Raw genomic sequence first — 25,147 nt, forward strand, 5'->3', positions numbered from 1 at the left:
TGGATGAACTAAAGTCCACCATCCATACTGTGGCCAGCAGTATGGAGCATAGCACCAGTGTTGTCAGAGACCTCGGGCAGAAGAAGGCGGACAGCGTTGAAGTAAACGCCCAGGCTTTAAGTCTGTTGGTAGAAGTGGTGGACAAACTGCAGGGTCTTATTGAAGCCAGCAAGTCTCCAGAAGTGTCTCATGCTTCCAGACCCCAAAATGTATCAAAAACAACCAGTGTGCCCAACTCCCCAAAAGTTCAAGCAAAGAAATATGTCAGCATTGCTTCCGCCACCCATCCCCATGATTCGTTCAATAACAAAATAATTTGTCTTCATCATCATCACCATCATCATTTTCTTCTTCTTCTTCTCTCAGCTCTTACATGGATGTTTCTCGTGTATCACCAAAAATTTCCCTCTCAAATGGCTTGACAGTTTCTAAGCCAAATGATGACTATGGTACAGAACTTTGCCTCACTAGCAAGAAGAAAAAGACAAAGCTGAGGAAATAAGTGTGACTGTGTTTCCTCTTCTCTCTCCTTACTTTACTCTTTGCTGGTTTTCTATTTTAACTACCACGGCACTACACGACAAAGAGGCAATTTCTTTATCTTTCTAATTTATCTTTATCTTTCATCTCTTGTTCATGATATTCCATCCATGCTCAAAACCTGTGGAAGGTAGTTATTGGTAGTTATTACTCTTGAGCTTTCCCACAATTTTTTCCTTGCCTTCAATGGTAAACTACTTAATAATTTATATTGTAAGATTAAGATTTAATACTTTCGTTCTGTCTGAATCATATTCATAAATACTGTATGTCCACTCATCAATCTTATCAGACTTTCCCCAAACTTTTGAAACTTTAAAACTATTTTAAAACTTCGAAACAATATAAGTGCAGACCATTTACCAGACCATTTAAGTTCCTCTTTGTAATCTGTTGCATTTTTAGTTTAGGTCAGGTTAGGGATGTTTCAGTTTGACATGACTGCATTCTGACATCTCATTACTGCAGTCTCCTTCCTCCAATATTTAGTCATAATGTGATCTTCATTACACCCACAGCCCCCTTCCCTCATGTGCAGAAGAAAGATAAGGTCAGACCTTTCCTCTGCAGAAATCACCATGTGAAACCAACTGTCCAACAATGACAAAATTAATTGATGTTGATCATTCCAGTCTGCTTTCTTATTTTTAGGGCGCAACAATTAAAAAGTATGAGAGAAGAGGGAGTATGTTGATTGCTAGGGTGAATCATGGAGGACTGGCAGATCACAGTGGTAAGTATTCTGTCAGAAGTTATTAGTAGCATATAGTAGTACTCAGTGTGACACTATGACAGTAGTTCAGTCATGTTTTTAATTAAATTTATGCAAAGAGTGTGCTTGGTTAAAGGTGTTGTGTATCATTTTTATGCCACTAACGCCACCAAATGGAATTGCTATCTGTTTGTTTGAGCGGCCCAACTGGGCACAACATTTAAAAAAATATTGGCTTAACCAGTGGAATGTGTTTGGGGCAAGAAAATGGCAGATGGGGGAAGTGTTTATAAAGTTTTTTGTTCTTTTTGCAATTTTGTTTGGCGCCTTTAGTGGCACAGAAACACTCTTCACCTTTTTTTTTTTTTTTTTTGCATCTTGTGATTATTTTAACCCTGTATAAGATTAACAATACTAATCTCCAAGGCTGTTGGTAAAATTTCACCAGGCCAGAGTGAGACATTTTTTTTATGGGTGACGGTACCCTTCCCCGGGCCCAAATAATTAGGCTATGCAATAGGAGACCTTAGTGGGCTCCCATCGTCAAAGGGCTTGGGACCCCTCTCACCTTGCCCAATCACTCAGATCAGTTGAATGTGTGTATGTTCCAGGACTCGTTCATTCTGGTGATAAGCTGGTGGAAGTGAATGGACGCAGTGCAGGGACTGCAGCCCAAGCATATCAATAAGATTCTGGTAAGCTCGAGATTAAAACAGCCTCTCAACTCTTAGCCCATTCCAGAATATTTAAGACTTTCAAACATTCGCTACTCTTATAATTATTAAGCATTCATTCATGCAGTGACACATTTACTGTTACAGGTGCGATCTCAGGGAAATATTCTTTTCAAAGTAATTCCTAATTCATCACAACCCGTCAACCGCCAAGCAACTGCTAGTGCACTTTAAATATCCTCATTAAATATTAATTAAACTGCAGTAATGTCCAGCCAGCAATTTCTCCAAAATGTCTGGGTTTGCTGAAAATACACTGGCGTCCAAAAAATTCAGAACCTGTAAATAAATGAATGTTTTAGGATTTTGACAAATGTACATGTGACAATGACCCTGCTAACTTGTTTGTACTGTACAAAAGATCAGATTTCCTTGCTTCCACTGAAGCACACATGATGCTCTTTGGAACATGCTGGGATAACATGGATCAGCAGGTTTTGAACAAATATAGAAACTTAGCTGCCACTTAATGGGTCATGACATGAAGATAAAAATTGTCCTTGGTCTTTTGACCTATAAGAGGTAATTGTACCATATAAACATAATGTATGTTTCAGAACTCAAAACTTGAAAATACTTTGTTGAAACCAAGCTGCCATCCTCCACAATGTGATGTCACACTGTGGTAGACATTTGCGTCTGACCGCCCCACACCACATCAACACCTACTTTACCTTTAATCAATTCCATAGCCCACTTAATAGTGGTGAGCAGTGAGATCGCAGGGAAAGAGCAGGTTAGTTATGAGCAGAGAGCCAATCATAACAGTGGGCGTACTGTCGAGTCTTAAAGGAGAAGCAGCAACAAAACTGAGCGTTTCTGACAGAGGGTCTGAATGAGGGTGAAAAACGATCATGTTTTGCAAATAAGTGACTATTATTATAAGTGAACCTCAAGGAACATATTAAAATAATAAAAAAGGCATGTCATGACCCCTGTAAACAAAAGGGTGACATACCAAATACTAAGAAATTCTGAAATTCATTATAGCTCCAGTCAATAACTGACATTACAGCAGATATTTCCTCATTTTAAATGAGTGAACAAAGACTTATCTAATGTAAATTAACTTGTTTGTTTGATGTAAGATTGGCTAACATTATTAACTGATTGTCTGTGTGTCCCATAGAGCCATGGTGGATTACAGTCCATATCAGGACCCTGCAATCCCCTGTCCAGATGCAGGCATGGCCTTTAGTAAAGGAGACTTTAGGGATCTTAATGATTGTATACCAGAAGGACAAATGCTGGTGGCAGGCCAGGAAACTCCACAGTGCCTCACCCTGTTGTGACCTCATCCCCTCCACTAACCACTTCAAATAGTCTGTTTTTATTTCTATCCCAAATAGAGTAATTATACTCTTCATCTATTTCCGAACAAGATTGAGGTTGTCTTTCATTTTCTGCAGCAAGCAAAAGCACAACCTTCTCAAGTGCACTCCTGCATCAGACCCTGTATGTTAATATCACACACACACACACACACACACACACACACACACACACACACACACACACACACACACACACACACACACACACACACACACACACACACACACACACACACACACACACACACACACACATCATTAACATCTATTGCTTTTATATAAAGCTAGCTATAATTACTATTAATTAACCCTAACTCACATCCTAAACCTAACACTAACAGGAATCTTTTTGCATTATTAGAATTTTCAAAATCATTATCTACATTATGTATGAATTGTTTTTCCAAATTAGGACATCCCAAAATGTCCCTAAATGGAGGTTTTGTCAATTTAGCTTACTTTTGGGTATATATTTGTCCCCAAACTATAGCTAAGTACACAAACAAACACACACACACGCAGTAATATATTAACTTTTGTGGAATCTTTAAGTTGTTGGTTAGTCTTATCCTTACCCTCTCACCATCCTGATCTAATTACTCTAAAGAGGCCTTAATAAAATTAGCTGTTCTTGGCACAAACTAGTATAAGGTGGTTTAACTAGTCCTATTCACCTTATACTCAAGCAGGAAGTTGTACTGAAGATTTTAATGCACTAATTGCAATCTAATTAAATAAATACCAACTAACTATGTTACATTACTAATATTTATAATATCTTTGTGTTATATTTGTATTCTAATTATTAGTCATTTTCTTTGCTTTATTTGTGCATACAGTGAGTTCAGCAGATGTTTGCATGTATCTCAGGCATGCAAGATTTTGTAGAATGTAGCCAGGTGTCTGGTGTGTAGTTAGTTATTACTTTTCTTATTTTATCACAAACATACCTTTTGGAATTATGGCCAAATAGTTCAACCTTGGTTTCTTCAGACCATAACACATTTTCCCACATGCGTTTGGGAGACTTGATGTTTGTTTTTGCAAACTTCAGCCGGGCTTGGATGTTTTTCTTTGTAAGAAAAGGCTTCCGTCTTGCCACCCTACCCCATAACCCATTCATATGAAGAATATGGGAGATTGTTGTCACATGTAGCACACAGCCAGTACTTGCCAGAAATTCCTGCAGTTCCTTTAATGTTGCTGTAGGCCTCTTGGAAGCCTCCCTGACCAGTTTTCTTCTTGTCTTTTCATCAATTTTGGAGGGACGTCCAGTCCTTGGTAATGTCTCTGTTGTGCCATATTTCCTCCACTTGATGATGACTGTCTTCACTGTGTTCCATGGTATATCTAATGCTTTGGAAATTCTTTAGTACCCTTGTCCTGACTGATATCTTTCAACAATGAGATCCCTCTGATGGTTTGGAAGCTCTCTTCGGACCATGGCTTTTGCTCTTAGATGCAACTAAGAAAATGTCAGTAGAATCCTACTAGAACAGCTGAACTTTATTTGTGATTAATCAGAGTCACTTTAAATGATGGCAGGTGTGTAATGACTTCATTTAACATGAGTTTGAATGTGATTGGTTAATTCTGAACACAGCCACATCCCCAGTTATAAGAGGGTGTGCACACTTATGCAACCAGGTTATTGTAAGGTTTTTCATTTTCATTTTTTCCCCACGAAGATTTCAGTTTGTTTTTCAATTGAATTGTTCACATTATAGGTCACATTAAATGGAAAAGTGGAAAAAGTGGAAAAAGTTCTGACATGATTTATCTTCGTCTTATTCTTTTACATCACAAAAACCTGGCATTTTAACAGGGGTGTGTAGACTTTCATCAAGACTACATCATAATTGTGAAGCCCCCATCCCCTGAATACATGAAGCAAACAAGAATAGACCAGAATTTTGTTGCTAACAGCTGCATCAAGAGATCATTCAAAGTAAGATATTGGCTATATCTGGAATAGCACACATCTTACTACTGTTACTATATATGTAGTACTCTCTGTATACTGTGTGACATATGCAAAATTCCTATATGCATAGAATACCTGGTCGAGCCTCTATAGTACACTCTCTTGGGATGGGACAGTATATTTTTCGAAATATCACAAACCATATTAAAGTAAAATGAGATATTCCAAAATCTCTGTCTTTTTTCTACACTATTTACAGGGTTTGCACAAGGTCCTTGTGGTGCTTGAATTTAGCTTTTAGAAATATAAGTATAGGAATACCGGTACCTGGAAAATTGCTTTCTTTTGTTGAAACAAAACAGAACGTTTCTTCCATGTAATGTTCTGTATATCCATAAGAGATAAGATCCACACATTCCACTTTCATGGAATAATGTGTCTTTTCATATCCTTTCAGTTCTCTACAGTCAGTTGTTGAGTAAAAAGTAAATAAATGTTGTTTTTAATTACACAGCACGGATGAAGTTAAGAAACCATGTGACTCTCTCTCGTTAATGTTCGCTTTACCGAAACACTTCTGTGACACTCCGGCCACCATTCTTAAAACAGACATTACTGTTTTAGCGCTTATTATACAAATTAATGTATACTCAATGTAAATACTTGTAAATTGTACACATTATTTCAAACTGTGACAGCTAAAATCATTAAATGTAATTTCATGGCATAATATTAATTGATAGAAAAAATTTTAAAAAGCTAAAATGTGATAATAATGATGAAAGGCAGAGTATAAAAAACAAAATATACACTTTTACGTACTATACATGCACATACTGTGTATATATATATATATATATATATATACATAATTTTATTGTCCCTGAGCTAGGCTATAGAAACAAATACAGCTGTCCCTTGCATGTGTATAGAGGAGTGTTGATTGCAACCTGTCATATTTTTCAGGACACGTTCTATTCAGTTCTATTGCTAGATATGCACCCTATCAGACTGAAAATAGACAACTACGATTATTGTGTATCTGTATTATGATAACTGCCAAGACTTGAGACTTTTAAACACAATATTGGGTTAATAATGCAAAATAACCACTTTTATTTAATTGGTGATAAATAGACGCTGCACGCTCAATTAAAGGGATAGTTCACCCAAAAAGAAAATTCTCTCATCATTTCCTCATCATCATGCCATCCCAGATGTGTAGGACTTTCTTCCTTCTGCTGAACACAAATGAAGATTTTTAGAAGAATATTTCAGCTCTGTACATCCATACAATGCAAGTGAATGATGACCAGACCTTTGAATCTCCACAAATCACATAAAAGCCATATAAAAGTTATCCATAAGACTCCAGTAGTTATAACAGATCAATATTTAATTCCTTTTTTACCATAAATGTCCACTTTCAATTTTCAAATTTGAAAGAATGTGAAAGTGGATATTTATAATAAAATAGGTCTCAAATATTGATCTGTTTCTCACCCACATCCATCATATTGCTTCTGAAGACATGCATTAAATCACTGGAGTCTTATGGATTGTTAAGCAGCTACAAAAAGAAGGAAAGTGTTTTCATGAATTTTGATGATGAAATGTAGCCTAATATATTCCAACTGAATTTCTCAGACTAAGGACTTTGAAGAGATTGAGGAAGCAAATAGGACTATGGAGGCCAAATACCGGCAGTTCTTTGACTGCATGATAGTGAATGATGTTCTGCAGGATTCATGCATGGATCTTTTCATAGCTATACAACATGCTCAAGAAGAGCCACAGTGGATTCCTGCCAGCTGGCTTGCCCCTGACAAACCCTGGTACACACACGCGCGCACACACACACACCCACACCGAGCTAGACATAAGAACAAAGGCTTATTCGGATTGGAAGGGAATTGTTTGAAGGAATGTAAAGAGTTGACTTAACCTATCTTACATTGCTATAAAAAAAGCAATTGCTAATTCTACAGGGAGTTTAGAGCACATGGAGTGATTTTACTTGTGAATTAGCTATCAGAAAATCCCAAGCACATTACCTTGAGATATAAGGTAAATACTGTTGGTGGTATTTCATTGGCACCATTTGGCAAATATATAAATATATTTAGGCCTTGAGGTCTTTCACTAGCTGTCTTAGGAGATCGAATGTTTTATTTCTGGTGATTTGCACGGTCATTTGCATTGCCTGCAACCACATGTTTACATTGGCTTACAAGCTGTTTTTACAAACATCATTTGTAAAAGGCATCTGCTAAATTAATAAATGTAATTTATGTCTATTCAAGAATAGTCATTCTTGCATTCAGTGATATTTTTCCAAAAATGCTTTTCTTAAAGGATTAATCTGATTAAATATTCCCTGTTAACTGTCATATTTTGTAGAGACATTGCTGTTGTTGTTGAAGTTGTAGATAACCTGCAGATTTTAATTTATTATTATTTATTTATAAGAAGCCATGCTATTTAATTTAAATATTAATGTTTTAACCGGTGGATAGATGAAAAAGTAATATATTCTTCTTGCAAAATGTTAAAAGAATACAATAAGTCTTTTTAAATACATGTTATTTATACATTTCAAACACTTTTCTAAGTCTGATTTCTCTGTCAGTTATGTTAAAAGCTCAGGGTATGTCAACTATATTACTGCCATTATAGACAAATTCAAATTCTATAATAGACATTTCATCTAGATTATGTATTATTAGTTTTCCAGAGGCGAGGCATACTCTCATATTGTGATTATTATACACAGTCTGTCGGCATGCCACCAGTACTATATGTATTGGAAATGTGTCACTTCAAAATAAAGCATTTTAAAACTTAGCACTAGGTGTAATTATTTGTTTCACTTGGTGTTTTTTAGTGGAATTAATTAAGCATGCTTAATACATATTTATTATATAACAGCTTTGATTAATGGTGTCTAGATAAGGGATAAGCTTATTGTACACACTAGTGTGTGCAGGTGTGGTTCTCTCAGGGTGTCCTTACTAACCGATCTATGCCACACTAAATCCCTCTTTGGCAGATGCACGTCTGTGAGGATTAAACCCAGGATTAGACAGCTTGACGGCAAAGCCAAGACTCCTTTCCTACTCTCACACCATCAGCTCCTTCACCGGGACTCTAGCCTGACAATAATGAGAGGAAAACAATTGGTAAGTTATCACACTCTGGATAATAGCTGGATTATACCCCAAAGAGCTCTAAATAATATATGTTCAGTATGCTGTGCTGGGCCTTACGCTCAATCTAATGTATAATATTCTTGGTTTTTTGTTGTTAAGATTATTACAGCAAGCCGTATATGATTTATTAATTCAAACGCAGACTTGAATGGTAAAACGTTTAATAGAAAGCTGTCAAATTTTGTTTTAACAAAATTAGTTGTCTGGTTTGTTGATGCACCTGTGTTTCATTACACCCTTTCAACTTGTGATTTCTCTAGTCTTTTTGATGAAATCACAATCTTATGAGCTTTCTATCCATATCAGTTATTTGGGATGTCTTTCATTGTGTCTGTCTCAAATTGTACTCTGAACTCGTCCGTTGAGTACTATTATTGTGCTCTTGTGTATGTAGTTCATTGCTTATGTGTTTACATTCCTCTTGTGTGACCATGTGACCCTGTTTATAATCTGGTATAATCAGACGTAGTTGGATTGTGATCAAAACTCACCTGTTTGCTTGATGTAGCCTGGATATTTTACTTCAAAATTAGATCTGAGCGATGGTGACTTAACTTGCCATGATCATGAAATAACGAAGCATGTGCAATGACCAGACTTATTGATGTGATTAATAGGGATGCACCGATGTATCGGCTGATGATGTTTATTGGGCATTTATTGACCAAATTAAAACCACCGGCATATCGGAAATAAGCATGAAAAAACAGAAATAAAAAAACAATGGTTTATTTATAATTTCTAAGTAACACACTTTGTAAAAACTTTGCTCATTCAAATGCACAATCCAGAAATAATAGTAGTCACAATATTTAGAAGGGTTAGCACTCCTAAGAATATTTAATTCTCACATCTCTTTCTCATGTTAATGCATGGAGAAAAACACTATAATGGGAAATGGCAGTTTTAAAGTGGCACTTACCTATAGGCTGCATGATGAGGGAAACTATCCAAAAGACGTTGAACCAGCAAACATTGACTTCTGAGATATCAGTATGATATTCATAAATGCTGCATGACTGATTTAATTGAATTAATATTGCTATTGATATTGATATGGCTTTGTGCGATTACTAAACCTTAAAAGGCTTTGTTTTAAACTGCAAAAACAGAAGTTAAAAAATAACCTTTTTTCATATTAATAATCATGTTATCGTATTTATTTATTTTTTTGTATCTTTTTAACTTGTTTTTATCTTTCATAGTGGCTCTCTTTAAAATGTGGGCCTGTCATGTACATTATTTATTGTTAGAAAAGGTTTTGTACCTCTTTGTACATTTTTAGGAATTCCTAATTAATAAGTGATTTGATGGCAAAATAAGGTAAGTTGCAGAATATCTGTATCGTTATCAGTTTAATTTTTGTTGTTGTTGTTGTTGTTAAAATCGGTATCGGCCAAAAAAATAAATAAATATCTGTGCATCCCTGGTCATTAACTTTTTTTTTGTATACTGTATATAGGGGAGACTGGAGCAGTAGTCACATGTGCTATTATTTATTTAAAAAAAAAGTCTAATTATTTGTATGTTGACTACAAAAACTTAGAACTGTCTTAAATTAGAGGAATGAAATCCATCCTGCAAACAACACTTCCTATATTTAAAAAACAAGTGAATGCAATAAAACCACACTGCATTACATCCAGATTTTAGTTTAAAATATGACATTTTCATAAATGTCAGGTTGGGGCAGGTTGTTGGTTGTTTTGTGTCTTACTGTTTACATTCAGATAAAAAGCCATTAAGGTTATTTAATAGCAGGTTCCCATTGTGACAACTTATGTTGGAAATGTACAATAGCTTTTTTGTAGCCAAAACTTCAAGGTATGTGCCTAAACAGAAATTAACTTTATAAAACACACCCCCTGTGAGAAATATTCACTGGAGTAGAACTTTTGACAACTTGTCCCAGTCTCTCCTACATCATAAGGTGTTGATGTTTACCCAGTTCTTCTTTCACAAATCATTGTGGAATTCCTTTCATTGCATTGTCAGATGCTCAATGAATTATTAAAGTCATATAAAGTCAACAAACAGAGGTATGATACCACTTTAATATATGTTTTTGTTATATTGTAAGCCTACTTAAGATTGTCACATTTTTGGATTGACATTCACAGAGTGCCTAGACAAATAAAGCCAAACATATTTTGAAAATGTTCATTAAGTTGGAATAATTGTTCTGGTAATTTTTGTCTTGAGAAAACAGAATATGGGACCAAAGCGATTAGATTTACCTTCCCTGTCATGGATTTGTTAATTGCTTAAAAAGTGAGAGGTTAAGACAGAAGGGAGCAGTTCAGAGTTGTTTACCGGATTGACCTCATAATCCTCTATCAGGAAAAGAGTTATATCCAGTATGGGGCTAATTTAAAGCAACATACTCCCCTGTAAACTCACAACATATTAGTCACAACCATACATACTCAGTTGAATTAAAATTATGAAACAATAATACAAAAATAACTGAATATTGTTCATTCTTTTTTCTGATTCCATTCAGTGCTGATTTTGGGTGCATAAAGTCCAGACACCAGAGGTCAGTTTTAAATCTGTGTTGAACTGCTGAACAAACAAACAAACAGGAAGATTTAATTACATTTTATTTATTTGGCTAAGCCAATAGTAAATCTTAAAGACCCTACTTGTCAATAGTTTCTCTACTGCTTGAGCCCTGTAGATTCCTACTGTAATGTATTTACTAGATGTGACTGGTGTAACTGGTGTAACACACAACTGCTTGACCCATTTCTCCCCTATGTTGTATACAGCCAAAATGCCAAGTGTCAAACACAAGAAAAAGAAAGTCAAGAAAGAGATCAATGAAGTGGAGGAACCAGAAGGTAATGACACTTATAAATTCCTATTCTTAGTGCAGGTTTGTCTGTGATGACAACCATCCTCATTAATTACTTTTTGCAAGAGAGAACGAGAGAACGTCTTTGATATAGCCTATGTCTTAAAAAGTTACAAATTATTTTATTTTTAAATGACGTGTGTGTGTGTGTGTGTGTGTGTGTGTGTGTGTGTGTGTGTGTGTGTGTGTGTGTGTGTGTGTGTATGTATATATATATATATATATATATATACAGTGGGTACGGAAAGTATTCAGACCCCTTAAATTTTCACTCTTTGTTATATTGCAGCCATTTGCTAAAATCATTTAAGTTCATTTTTTCCCTCATTATTGTACACACAGGACCCCATATTGACAGAAAAACACAGAATTGTTGACATTTTTGCACATTTATAAAAAAAAAAAAAAACTGAAATATCACATGGTCCTAAGTATTCAGACCCTTTGTTCAGTATTTAGTAGAAGCACCCTTTTGATCTAATACAGCCATGAGTCTTTTTGGGAAAGATGCCACAAGTTTTCACATCTGGATTTGGGTATCCTCTGCCATTCCTCCTTGCAGATCCTCTCCAGTTCTGTCAGGTTGGATGGTAAACAAGTTTTTCACATCTGGATTTGGGTATCCTCTGCCATTCCTCCTTGCAGATCCTCTCCAGTTCTGTCAGGTTGGATGGTAAACGTTGGTGGACAGCCATTTTCAGGTCTCTCCAGAGATGCTCAATTGGGTTTAAGTCAGGGCTCTGGCTGGGCCATTCAAGAACAGTCACGGAGTTGTTGTGAAGCCACTCCTTCGTTATTTTAGCGGTGTGCTTAGGGTCATTGTCTTGTTGGAAGGTGAACCTTCGGCCCAGTCTGAGGTCCAGAGCACTCTGGAGAAGGTTTTCGTCCAGGATATCCCTGTACTTGGCCGCATTCATCTTTCCCTCGATTGCAACCAGTCGTCCTGTCCCTGCAGCTGAAAAACACCCCCACAGCATGATGCTGCCACCACCATGCTTCACTGTTGAGACTGTATTGGACAGGTGATGAGCAGTGCCTGGTTTTCTCCACACATACCGCTTAGAATTAAGGCCAAAAATCAGACCAGAGAATCTTATTTATCACCATCTTGGAGTCCTTCAGGTGTTTTTTCATGTGTCTTGCACTGAGGAGAGGCTTCCGTCGCGCCACTCTGCCATAAAGCCCCGACTGGTGGATGGCTGCAGTGATGGTTGACTTACTACAACTTTCTCCCATCTCCCGACTGCATCTCTGGAGCTCAGCCACAGTGATCTTTGGGTTCTTCTTTACCTCTCTCACCAAGGCTCTTCTCCCCCGATAGCTCAGTTTGGCCAGACGGCCAGCTCTAGGAAGGGTTCTGGTCGTCCCAAACGTCTTCCATTTAAGGATTATGGAGGCCACTGTGCTCTTATGAACCTTAAGGGCAGCAGAAATTTTTTTGTAACCTTGGCCAGATCTGTGCCTTGCCCCAATTCTGTCTCTGAGCTCTTCAGGCAGCTCCTTTGACCTCATGATTCTCATTTGCTCTGACATGCACTGTGAGCTGTAAGGTCTTATATAGACAGGTGTGTGGCTTTCCTAATCAAGTCCAATCAATTTAATCAAACACAGCTGGACTCAATTGAAGGTGTAGAACCATCTCAAGGATGATCAGAAGAAATGGACAGCACCTGAGTTAAATATATGAGTGTCACAGCAAAGGGTCTGAATACTTAGGACCATGTGATATTTCAGTTTTTCTTTTTTAATAAATGTGCAAAAATGTCAACAATTCTGTGTTTTTCTGTCAATATGGGGTGCTGTGTGTACAATAATGAGGAAAAAAAATGAACTTAAATGATTTCAGCAAATGGCTGCAATATAACAGAGTGAAACATTTAAGGGGGTCTGAATACTTTCCGTACCCACTGTATATATATTAACTTCCTCCTTGTTCATTGTCACACACCCTTCAGCTGTCACAGAAACAGATGTACATATGAACATTCATATTGTAAATGTTTTAAACATAAATAATATAACAAAAAAATATATGTGTAACCCAAGTAATATGCTTAATTGAATAGTCAGTAACTGTAACTTGATTACAAGAATTTAATATGTGATGTGTTACACTACATTTTTTTTTTTTTAACAAAGTAATTATATTACAGTAACTCAATAATTTGTATTCAGTTTACACCCAACACTGTAAATAAGGCACAAATACTACTTTTTTCCCCACTGGGCCAGTAGTTTTTCTTGTCTTATTTTCTTGCCCTGCCAACATTTTCATTTATGTTTTAAAAACACATTCAAATATATCAAAGAATCAACATAATGTAACTCCATTACAGCTCATTTAAATAAACTTTGCTAGAGATTTGGAGCTCCGCCCCTTTTTGGAGCTCAGCCTGCAGCTACTGTTTCTTGTGAAAACATTTAGGATCTTTTCCTCACAGAATTTCTCTCCTTTATATTTTAATAATACTCCCTAAACACCAGCTGGGACGGAGCCAGCTATAGAAATGGAGGGTCTTGAAAGTCGCAGACAGTCTGACAGCAGAGAGCCACTGACCCCTGAACCTCAGGAGAATCCACCGCAGAGGAAGAAGAAGAAAAAGAAGGCTCATCCTTTAGGTAATTCATTTATCTTAATCATATTTCGTTTTTGGAATTGGTGTTATTTTTCTCTTTATAGACTAACTTTAATTTTGCTATTAATTGTTTTAAAAGATTATGAGAGTGAACAACAAGACCTTACAAATGGAGATGTTCAAGATGTTCATCATACAGATGGTGAGGAAGTTGCCAAAAAAACCAAGAGGAAACGGTGAGAGGCAAGAAATATGAATAAAATATAAAGTGAATAGAACTGAACAGGTGCACTACCTTAAAACAGGAAACTATTTGAGGAGCAAAGAGTCCAAATTGACTTGTGCACTAGATTCTTAGCAAATCTGATTACTTTTTTGGTGGGAAAAGTAATGACCTCCTCTTTATTTTATGAAGAAAGGCCAAGTTGATGGAGAACCAGCCCCATAATGAGCTAGGTGTGGAGGAAGATGACATCATTACGGATGTGCACGCACCGATTTCCCAACGATCTTTATTCTCTGCACCTGTGGGTCACAGCCATCCAACCGGAAAAGTGTTTGTAGAAAAGAATCGTGAGTTTCATCTCAAGAAATATTTGAAATATATAGTTTTATCATTAATTAAGAGACTCTGAGTGTGTTTAGTTTCTAATGATTTTGGAAAGTTCCATGTAAAACTAATTTAAACAGCATTTAGCTTATACTTATTATGCATGCAGTTTTTATGACCTCATAAATAAAGAGATCACTTGGAATATGTTGTACTATTAAACATATATTTGTCACCCCACAGAACTGTTTAAAATGAACCAGAGAATGCAAAAAGTTACAAGACTTACAGTTTCCCTATATATAAACCAATCAGTCACAACATTAAAACCTCTTGTACCACCAAAACAGCACCAACCCGCATCTCAAAATAGCATTCTGACATGCTATTTTTCTCACCACAGTTGTACAGAGTGGTTATCTTACCATAGACTTTGTCAGTTTAAACCAGTCTGGCCATTCTCTGTTGACCTCACTCATCAACAAGGCATTTCTGTCCACAGAACTGCCCGCTCACTGGATGTTTTTTGTTTATGACACCATTCAGAGTAAATTCTAGAGACTATTGTGTGTGAAAATCCCAGGAGATCAGCAGTTACAAAAATACACTGACTGCGCACGCTCGTTGGTGAGGTGCGCTGTCATTGAGACAGCGCACCTCACCATTATTTGTATTACTTCTACACATCTGTTTTGTTATTTTTTTTATTATACTGCACAATGTTGATTCAATATTATAAATGTAGCCAATACAATAAGAAAAAGAACAATGAGAGTTTTAGACCACAGTTTATATGACCTCATTAAATATGATGTCTAAAGCAGGGCGATTCCAGGCCACCAATCATTTGGACTTATCCCCTGACCAGCTGGAGGAGTACATGGAGGTCAGACCTATGTGGAATACACGAGATGTTGCCATGAGGGTCCACAGTGGCTTCAGGTAAATTAAGGATGGGAGATGGTCACAAAAAGCCTAACATATCTCTTCCCAACTCCAAATCAGTCATATATCATATATTTATTATAAAAAGGAACTTTTCAGTTTCCAAACAGCCCTTGGTTTGAATAATGAACATAATGAAATCATGTTAATGAAATTCAGTGGTTGCTTCAAATCAATCAATAATATTTTATACTGAAATTGTGTTTTTCTTTCTTTTGTGTGGTTCCTGTAGGATCATTGGACTCTTCTCTCATGGATTTTTGGCGGGGTACGCGGTGTGGAATATCATTGTTGTGTATGTGTTGGCCGGAGAGCAGCTGACCACACTACCCAACCTACTCCAGCAGTATCATAGTCTGGCTTACCCAGCACAGTCTCTGCTCTACCTTCTGCTGGCTATCAGCACTGTGTCTGCCTTTGACAGGTGTGTGGAAATGTGTGGCAATACAGTACAAAGAGTAAATAAACTCACAAAATACAAAAGCTGTAGTTAATACTTTCTTTAATATACAGTCCCTGACATGAAATCAATAACAGAACATTGCTATGCATGTAGCATAACGGGACAATGGGTGTATCGTGTCATGTATTTTAGTATGCCTGGAACACTGTATTCAGGGGTGTAGATTCTGGGGTGATGGGGGAGATAACCTCCCCAATAATCAAGACTAGCAAGTACAACCCCCACCACCCCCCTTCACAATACAACCCTGCCAATGTTCAAACAATACAGCCCTTGACTGTATTGACCAATTGGCATTCCGGAACTATACATTTCATAATTTATATACGTTTTATAATATTATGTATTATGCTTAATATGTGGCCCATGACAAGTATAGTTTGAGTTGTCTATACCTTCTTTCACATCAGGGTGAATCTGGCTAAAGCCTCCATGGCTCTTCGAGGATTTCTCAGTCTTGATCCTGCGGCTCTTGCTTCCTTCTGTGAGTGAAAATCAATAAACTCAATACAATATAACACTTGAGATATAAATGCCTGAACAGGCTTTCGAACAATCTCGAGAGTTCATAAACTTGTTCTGTTTTTGTTCTAGTGTACTTTGCTGCTCTTATTCTATCTCTAAGTCAGCAGATGACCAGTGATCGTATACATCTCTACCCCACAGCAAACGAGACACTTTGGTGAGTTTGCCTCATGACACATAATCTCCATCAAATATTAAGATGAATGATAGTCAGGGCCCATATTCACAACAAATCTTAAGGATAAAAGTAACTCCTAAAGTGGAAATTTAGGAGCAACTCAAAAATGTAAGGGTGTGTAACTCCTAATTTTAGGACTTAAGGACTTTTAGAAATTTTAATCTAAGAGTAGTTCATGAAGCATTTTAATGCTAAAAGTAGCTCCTAAACACATGATAGCTTAGAAGTCCATCTGAGGACTTCTAACTCCCTAAGAGTGACTCACAAGCTATCCAAAGCCTGGCTGTTGTCGTCAATTCTCATTAAAAACAACATATTATAATATTATTACGACATTGACCTTTTAAAGAGGTATCGCCTGAATCATAACTGAGTCTAAATATTATAATGTTGACATTGGCATATCGCCGGAATCGCAAGGGGGTTTCGTTATTGTAAACTTAGCTAGAGATGTAGTTACCTCTCCCAAAAACTGAAACAACCCAATTCCACAAGAGATAAAGGTTTTGACAACTCTGCATTTCCTGGCCACATCAAAACAAAACTGTGTAGCGTAGATGAATTAGGAATTTCTGTCATCTGTCAGCAGAATGATCTATCAAACTACATATGCCCTCTCCAGACTGCATATCGTCTGACAATTCATAAAGTATTTTTTCCTGTGGATGCGAGCTCGCTGCACAGAAAAAAGGGGTAATTCATGGGGAAAAATATCTATCTATCTGTCCGTCCGTCCGTCTGTCTGTTGTTGAAGTCAGACGTTTACAAACACCTTAGCCAAATACATTTAAACTCAGTTTTTCACAATTCCTGACATTTAATCTTAGAAAATATTCCCTGTCTTAGGTCAGTTAGGATCACTACTTTATTTTGAGAATGTGATATGTCAGAATAATAGTAGAGAGAATTATTTATTTCAGATTTTAGTTCTTTCATCTCATTCCAGTGTGTCAGAAGTTTACACACACTTTGTTAGTATTTGGCAGCATTGTCTTTAAATGGTTTAACTTGGGTCAAACTTTCTGGGTAACCTTCCACAAGCTTCTCACAATAAAATGCAGGAATTTTGGCCCATTCCTCCAGACAGAACTGGTGTAACTAAGTCAGGTTTTAGGACTCCTTGCTCGCAATCGCTTTTTCAGTTCTGCCCACATATTTACTATTGGATTGAGGTCAGGGCTTTGTGATGGCCACTCCAACACCTTGACTTTGTTGTCCTTAAGCCATTTTGTCACAACTTTGGAGGTATGCTTGGGGTCATTGTCCATTCGGAAGATCCATTTGCAACCAAGCTTTAACTTCATGGCTGATATCATGAGATGTTACTTCAATATATCCACAATTTTCCTTCCTCATAATGCCATCTATTTTGTGAAGTGCACCAGTCCCTCCTGCAGCAAAGCACCCCACAACATGATGCTGCCATCCCAATGCTTCACGGTTGGGATTGTGTTCTTCAGCTTGCAAGCCTCACCCTTTTTCCTCCAAATATAACAATGTTCATTATGGACAAAAAGGAAAATGTAGTTTCATCAGACCAGAGGACATTTCCCAAAAAGTAAGATATTTGTCCCCGTGTGCACTTGCAAACTGTAGTCTCACTTTTTTATGGTGGTTTTGGAGCAGTGGCTTCTTCCTTGCTGAGCAACTTTCAGGTAGGGCTGGGACGATTCATCGACGTAATCGACGTCATCGATTACAGAAATACGTCGATTTGCATAACATGCGTCGGTGCGTCACAATGGAATAATTAAAATGGCAGCGCCCGGTTTAAGCATGGATTCCATGAAGAACAAACTGCAGCTAAAAAAATCTTGCCCATGGTGATCTAAAGCGTGGTAGTATTTTAGCCGGAGAGCCAACGATGTGGTGCTGTGTAAGATATGCAAATTGGAAATGGCTTATCACAGCCGTACAACCGCCATGAACGAACACTTGGAAGCGAAAGCATCCTGGAGCGCTTGTCAAGACGGCAGCACCGTAAGGCCGGTTTACTTTTTGTCCCCACCCAAACACAATATAGTACTACAACACATGTTTCTGTTAGTAGTAGTCACTTAAAATAGATTTTCTAAATGTTTCCTCATCACCCCCATGTTAAAAGTAATTTCTGCACCGCTGCTAACATAACTTTACACCATGCGTCATCTAATTTGGTTATTTGGCCGTTTTATATTTTCTGTTAACTTTAATGGCCATGCAGCCCTCTACATTGCGAGTTAATTTTGCACTATGCGACCAAAAACATCTGTTATTGGCCACCGGCAAGTAAATATTTAAATTTTTTACATAAAAAGCACTTGTGTCTCATTCACTTGAACTCCAAACATCTCCGGGAACCGCACCACGGACGTCACAAGAGCAGCTTTCTTGAGAGTGTGTGAAGATAAACCACTTCTCAAGCACTCTGATGAGCACGCCGTTTACAGAGGCATGTGCAAAACTCCCGCGAAAATAAAAACAAGGTATTAACAACGGATTCGCAAAGCGCTCCAGTTTCACTTTACTGCCATGTAATGTCAAATATCCGTGGTCATTGTGGGTTTATTCAAGCAGTGTTAACACGCAGTGAGAGAGAGGATTTCTGTTCTATTAAGTGTTACTCAAATTGCACTAATTGTACTGTAAAATTATTTTATGTTGGACTGCTAAACTCGAGGTTGCACAATGTTTTGATATTCCTCCTGAAAGTGACTTGAATTTTACATTTTGTTTAATTTATTTTGTTGTTGGGTTGTTAAATGTAGATTAAGTTCTTACTTAAAATCACTCCAAAATAAAATTAATATAATCTACATTTAACAATCCAACAACAAAATAAATGAAACAAATGTAAAATTCAAGTCAGGAGGAATATCAAAACTTTGTGCAACCTCGAGTTTAACAGTCCAACATAAAATCTCTCCAAAATAAAATTAATGTTGGACTGTAAAATGGAGTATCAAATTAACTGGTATCAAATTAGTCATTAGATTAGAGTATTGGCGATGGCTACCACCCCTGGAGTTGGGAGTTTGAATTCAGGGTGTGCTGAGTGACTCCAGCTAGGTCTCCTAACCAACCAAAATGGCCCGGTTGCTAGGGAGGGTAGAGTCACATGGGGTAAAAAGTGTCATAATTTCTACTGTAAATGAAGTTTCCATACTTAAGTTAATCACATGCACCAAATCTAATCTGGTTAAATGCTGGTTGTTTGTTTAGGCCACCAGGTTCAGAACATCAGATTCTACAGCCCTGGATCGTGGTAAACCTGGTTGTAGCTCTGCTAGTTGGACTGGCCTGGGTGTTTGTTGCTACACGACCAGACATGGACTACACTGAAGGTATGCATTAAGAAAATAAATACTACAGTATATGTATGTGTGTGTGTGTGTCAGTGTCAGTGGCACTCGCTCATCAATGTACAGCACCATGCCGTCATGAAACCTGCAGTGTTTACCAAGGAGTAGTGCTGGGTAAAAATATAGATTTTTGATGCATCGCGGTCATCATTTGAATGACCTCGATATCGATTCTAAAATCAAAAGATAGATCTTTCACTTTATGTGGCAACCCTCTATAATGCAAGTAAATCACTCGTATGTGCAACCAAATCTCCCTCTATTAAACTAAAAATGTATGTGAATAGCCACTGGCTAGTAAATGTTCAGATTTCACTCAAAAGTGATTGAGTTGTATAGTGGAGAAGAAGTTATTAGCACAGAGGTCCTTTCACTGCGTGTTGAGAACAAAAGTATGGTTTAACTCATTCTGTGTGTCCAATGATGAGATCACTCTTTCTGTTTTTTTACAGTCAGTTTTTGATTTAAAAATAATGTAAAAAAAAAAACAGTAACTTTTGTCTTTGACACTGACACCCAGCAGCTTGGATGCAGTATCATTCAAAATCAATAGTTTTCAGTCACAGATGCCATTGTAGAAATGTAGTTTTCACTGTCAGCCATGATTACTTTAATCAATGAGTGAAAGTGTCAAATAACAGGACAGTTATTGAAAATAAGCGAGTAGTATTCGGCTGGTCATGTGATTCTAACATGGCAACCCCCATGTGCAGACCCTCTCCATGTAGAATAAAACAGCTTTTATAGGTTTACTGATATGACTGGAGTCTTCATTTGAATGTGAGTGCTCATGATTTCCTACATATATTACAAAATAATTATAATTCATGTCTTTAGGATTTCAACTTTTTTAATGGGGAAAAAATCACTGGGTGCAGCTTTAATTCTAATACATGCATGCGCTAAAGAAACCACGCACTTCTTCTCTTGTTAATTTAAGCTTACAGGCTGATGCCACTAGTCTAAAAGAGACAGAACTGATTACGCACGTGGTCTACATATCAATGTAAATACTAGTAAATAGTACAAATTATGCAAGTAAACAATACAAATTTTACAAATATAAATGTGCAACATAATTAATGCAATTTCTAGAGATTCATTGATGGAATAGAGTGAATGTGAACAGTTTTCAAAAGTTAAAATGTGACCAATTTCATGTAAAACTACTGATAAAATATCATTTGTAAAATTGTACCTAGAAGGGTTGCCTAGTAGGTTCCTTCATAATTAAGAGCATTTGCTGAGAGTTAATTTATTTTATATGTAAGCAAAATGTCCATTGTAACAGAAATATACCCATATGAATCGATGTTGAATTGAATCGAATCGGAATCTAATCAAATTGAGAGCTTTCGAACTGGGATCGAAACGAATTGGGAAATCTGTATAAATACACAGACCTACCAAGGAGTAGATGGCTTATGGTCCAAAAATAAGTTGACTATAAAAATAATAGGTGAACAGATCAAATATACTTGAAATACCGAAGGCAATGTATTTCATATGCCTTCGGTCTTTCCACACAGAAATCTGATACAGTATGAACATTAACTGTAATGAACAGTAATGAACATATGCTGTATATAAAACTATAGTTCATATATTTGGGCATATATGTACACTACTTTGCCTATTCAAAATACATGATAATAAACTATGATTTAGGTAAATAATGTTGATGTTACATATATGAAAACAGACATTTATATATTTATATGTATATATATATATATATATTCATGTTGTTCCATAAATGTGCAAGTATATAACTTTTATATAATATATTTTTATATAGGCCTACTTTTTATATCGTATGTTGTGATATTTTAGATTTGTATCGATTTAACCAGAAAGTTGTACATTTCTGGTGTAAATATAAATGTCAAATGGATCTGAAATATGAATTTACAATGAAAAAAAAAAAAAAAAAGGAACCCTGAGATTGCACTCTGACTCCTCATTTAAAAAATCTACCACACGCCACTGGTGTGTGTGTGTGTGTGTGTGTGTGTGTGTGTGTGTGTGTGATCCTCTTGATTTGATATACAGTTATGTATGTATATATATATATATATATATATATATATATATATATATATATATATATATATATATATATATATATATATATATATATATATATACAGGTGAAACTCGAAAAATTAGAATATCGTGCAAAAGTTCATTAATTTCAGTAATTCAACTTAAAAGGTGAAACTAATATATTATATAGACTCATTACAAGCAAAGTAAGATATTTCAAGCCTTTATTTGATATAATTTTGATGATTATGGCTTACAGCTTATGAAAACCCCAAATTCAGAATCTCAGAAAATTAGAATATTGTGAAAAGGTTCAGTATTGTAGGCTCAAAGTGTCACACTCTAATCAGCTAAACACCTGCAAAGGGTTCCTGAGCCTTTAAATGGTCTCTCAGTCTGGTTCAGTTGAATTCACAATCATGGGGAAGACTGCTGACCTGACAGTTGTGCAGAAAACCATCATTGACACCCTCCACAAGGAGGGAAATCCTCAAAAAGTAATTGCAAAAGAGGTTGGATGTTCTCAAAGTGCTGTATCAAAGCACATTAATAGAAAGTTAAGTGGAAGGGAAAAGTGTGGAAGAAAAAGGTGCACAAGCATCAGGGATGACCGTAGCCTGGAGAGGATTGTCAGGAAAAGGCCATTCAAATGTGTGGGGAGCTTCACAAGGAGTGGACTGAGGCTGGAGTTACTGCATCAAGAGCCACCACACACAGGCGGGTCCTGCACATGGGCTTCAAATGTCAAACGTCTTACCTGGGCTAAAGAAAAAAAGAACTGGTCTGTTGCTCAGTGGTCCAAAGTCCTCTTTTCTGATGAGAGCAAATTTTGCATCTCATTTGGAAACCAAGGTCCCAGAGTCTGGAGGAAGAATGGAGAGGCACACAATCTAAGATGCTTGAAGTCCAGTGTGAAGTTTCCACAGTCTGTGTTGGTTTGGGGAGCCATGTCATCGGCTGGTGTTGGTCCACTGTGCTTTATTAAGTCCAGAGTCAACGCAGCCGTCTACCGGGACATTTTAGAGCACTTCATGCTTCCTTCAGCAGACAAGCTTTATGGATATGCTGACTTCATTTTCCAGCAGGACTTGGCACCTACCCACACTGCCAAAAGTACCAAAACCTGGTTCAATGACCATGGTATTACTGTGCTTGATTGGCCAGCAAACTCGCCTGACCTGAACCCCATAGAGAATCTATGGGGCATTGCCAAGAGAAAGATGAGAGACATGAGACCAAACAATGCAGAAGAGCTGAAGGCCGCTATTGAAGCATCTTGGTCTTCCATAACACCTCAGCAGTGCCACAGGCTGATAGCATCCATGCCACGCCGCATTGAGGCAGTAATTAATGCAAAAGGGGCCCAAACCAAGTACTGAGTATATATGTATGATTATACTTTTCAGAGGGCCGACATTTCTGTATATAAAATCCTTTTTTTTATTATTGATTTCATGTAATATTCTAATTTTCTGAGATTCTGAATTTGGGGTTTTCATAAGCTGTAAGCCATAATCATAAAAATTATATCAAATAAAGGCTTGAAATATCTTACTTTGCTTGTAATGAGTCTATATAATATATTAGTTTCACCTTTTAAGTTGAATTACTGAAATTAATGAACTTTTGCACGATATTCTAATTTTTCGAGTTTCACATGTATATATCCTGACTAATAGTTTTTTTGTCTTTTCTCTCAGATTTTTTAATGGCAATGGAAGTGGAGGAGTTTCCACCCCATGTTGAGAAAATTGAGCTCTCCGCCTGAGACTGATTCATGTTTTTCATTTATCAATGATAAGCAATCAATATTTAAAACATTGATGGACTGTAATAATATGACATTTAACACTGTTGTGCTAAATGTTTTCAAGTAAATATTTTGTATTGTACTTTATTTTTGAGTTTGTTATATAGATACTTATTGTGCTATATACAAGTAAACATTTTCGTAAAGTTCCATGTTGCTTTTTGATCATGGTCTTTTAAATTTGAGTTAGTGTGAATCTGTTTTGATTTGCCATTTTTATACAAGAGTTTTTAACTGTCACTAAAAGTCTAAACTAAAAGTTTATTTTTTGCCAATGTGTGAATGGCTTGTAACGCAACTTATAAAATGAGCCCTTCCCAGACTTCCTAGGTTGCCTATTAAAGCCTGTTGAATGATATTCATGTGAAGGGAGCGGGTTGCATTTGCCAGGAAAATTCAAAGGATGTGACGTTTATGTTCACTCCCGAGATACTTTCCTCAGTAATAGCTTCTCTTCTGTGTCAACAGACAAACTGCAACAGGTAACGTTAACTTAGTGATGGAATCCAGCAAACGTTCGGCTCCCAGCACAACACCGACTCCTACACAAACTCCGATCAAGCCAAAAAAACAAAAAACATTTATCTACTGAATCCTGTCTGGCTAAGTAGGAACGTGATTGTGGTCGAGCTAGAGTGAACATCACAAGGCCTTTCTTTCAAATATTTTCAACAATATTCTCTTTATACTAAAAGTCAGATATACAGGATACATTTAAGCAAATACGCTGGTTTCTTGATCGTAGTACAACATATGACATACAAAACATACAATAATGCAACATAACAGTGCTGTGCAACAGTAAACTCTGTGGTTTAGTTTGGTAGTATGTAGCTATATGTGTGTATCAGTATGCTATGTTAGCTAATAAGTAGTTTTAGTTTAGTCTCAAAGTTTGTAGTAAAACAATCATAACCGTGTCATTTTAATTATGCTACCTTATCTGTCAGCATGATGCTGGTGGATCACATTCAGTCTCTTTGTTTGTTATGTCATTGTTTTGGATGCTCGCTCACATACCTTTGGAGTGTGTGCACAAGCACGAGCACGAGCAACAGGTAGCTGGCTGCAGTTCACTTAACGGCCACAGGTGTCATTAATAACAAAGGTTTCTGAATCTTACGTACCGCACCTTTAAGAGATATAAGTCACATTGCATATATTCAATGCAGTCTCTATATTCATACAAGGTCATAAAAAATCTGTATAATAAATATATAAGTATATATACAGTATGATTGTATAAATACAAGAATGTATACAGTGCATTTAGAAAGTATTCAGACCCCTTCATTTTCTCAGATTTTGTTATGTTGCAGCCTTCTGCTAAAATGCCTTAAAAATAATTCTCACATCAATCTACACTCCATACCCCATAATGACAAAGCAAAAAAAAAAACATT

At 36.7% G+C, this 25,147-nt stretch overlaps 2 protein-coding genes across 5 annotated transcripts in view; both read left to right on the forward strand.

Moving 5' to 3' along the window:
- mpp4a (MAGUK p55 scaffold protein 4a) overlaps positions 1-8,722 on the forward strand; it is a 25,873-nt gene extending 17,151 nt beyond the window's left edge. Inside the window, 7 exon segments of the mRNA XM_052142800.1 lie at positions 1,192-1,273; positions 1,864-1,906; positions 1,908-1,947; positions 2,074-2,139; positions 6,892-7,079; positions 8,246-8,423; positions 8,714-8,722. Of these exon segments, the coding sequence (XP_051998760.1) occupies positions 1,192-1,273; positions 1,864-1,906; positions 1,908-1,947; positions 2,074-2,139; positions 6,892-7,079; positions 8,246-8,423; positions 8,714-8,722 (606 nt within the window).
- tmem237a (transmembrane protein 237a) lies at positions 7,003-23,925 on the forward strand. Of its 4 annotated transcripts, XM_052143009.1 has the most exons (14): positions 7,003-7,079; positions 8,294-8,423; positions 10,449-10,492; positions 10,957-10,992; positions 11,225-11,296; positions 13,795-13,929; positions 14,026-14,122; positions 14,302-14,459; positions 15,258-15,378; positions 15,614-15,805; positions 16,255-16,328; positions 16,439-16,526; positions 19,749-19,870; positions 23,635-23,925. In XM_052143009.1, exons 5-14 carry the CDS (start codon positions 11,230-11,232, stop codon positions 23,700-23,702), a joined length of 1,122 nt encoding a protein of 373 aa, XP_051998969.1. In that variant the 5' UTR covers positions 7,003-7,079; positions 8,294-8,423; positions 10,449-10,492; positions 10,957-10,992; positions 11,225-11,229; the 3' UTR covers positions 23,703-23,925. The 4 variants fall into 4 exon arrangements, with proteins under 4 accessions (XP_051998969.1, XP_051998968.1, XP_051998971.1 ...); XM_052143008.1 differs by lacking the exon at positions 10,449-10,492; XM_052143011.1 differs by lacking the exon at positions 10,449-10,492 and having other exon boundaries at positions 15,261-15,378; positions 23,635-23,924.
- Positions 23,926-25,147: the final 1,222 nt, after the last annotated feature.

Source organism: Xyrauchen texanus, chromosome 14, assembly GCF_025860055.1.
Source record: "Xyrauchen texanus isolate HMW12.3.18 chromosome 14, RBS_HiC_50CHRs, whole genome shotgun sequence".
Taxonomy (NCBI): domain Eukaryota; kingdom Metazoa; phylum Chordata; class Actinopteri; order Cypriniformes; family Catostomidae; genus Xyrauchen; species Xyrauchen texanus.

What these genes read in the sequence shown, in the direction of transcription:
- tmem237a (XM_052143009.1), top strand. Translation starts at nt 11,230, where the DNA reads ATGCCAAGTGTCAAACACAAGAAAAAGAAAGTCAAGAAAGAGATCAAT. An exon ending in AGGGTCCACAGTGGCTTCAG is followed by an intron (nt 15,379 to 15,613) that starts GTAAATTAAGGA and finishes TGGTTCCTGTAG; the next exon opens with GATCATTGGACTCTTCTCTC. An exon ending in ACAGCAAACGAGACACTTTG is followed by an intron (nt 16,527 to 19,748) that starts GTGAGTTTGCCT and finishes TTGTTTGTTTAG; the next exon opens with GCCACCAGGTTCAGAACATC.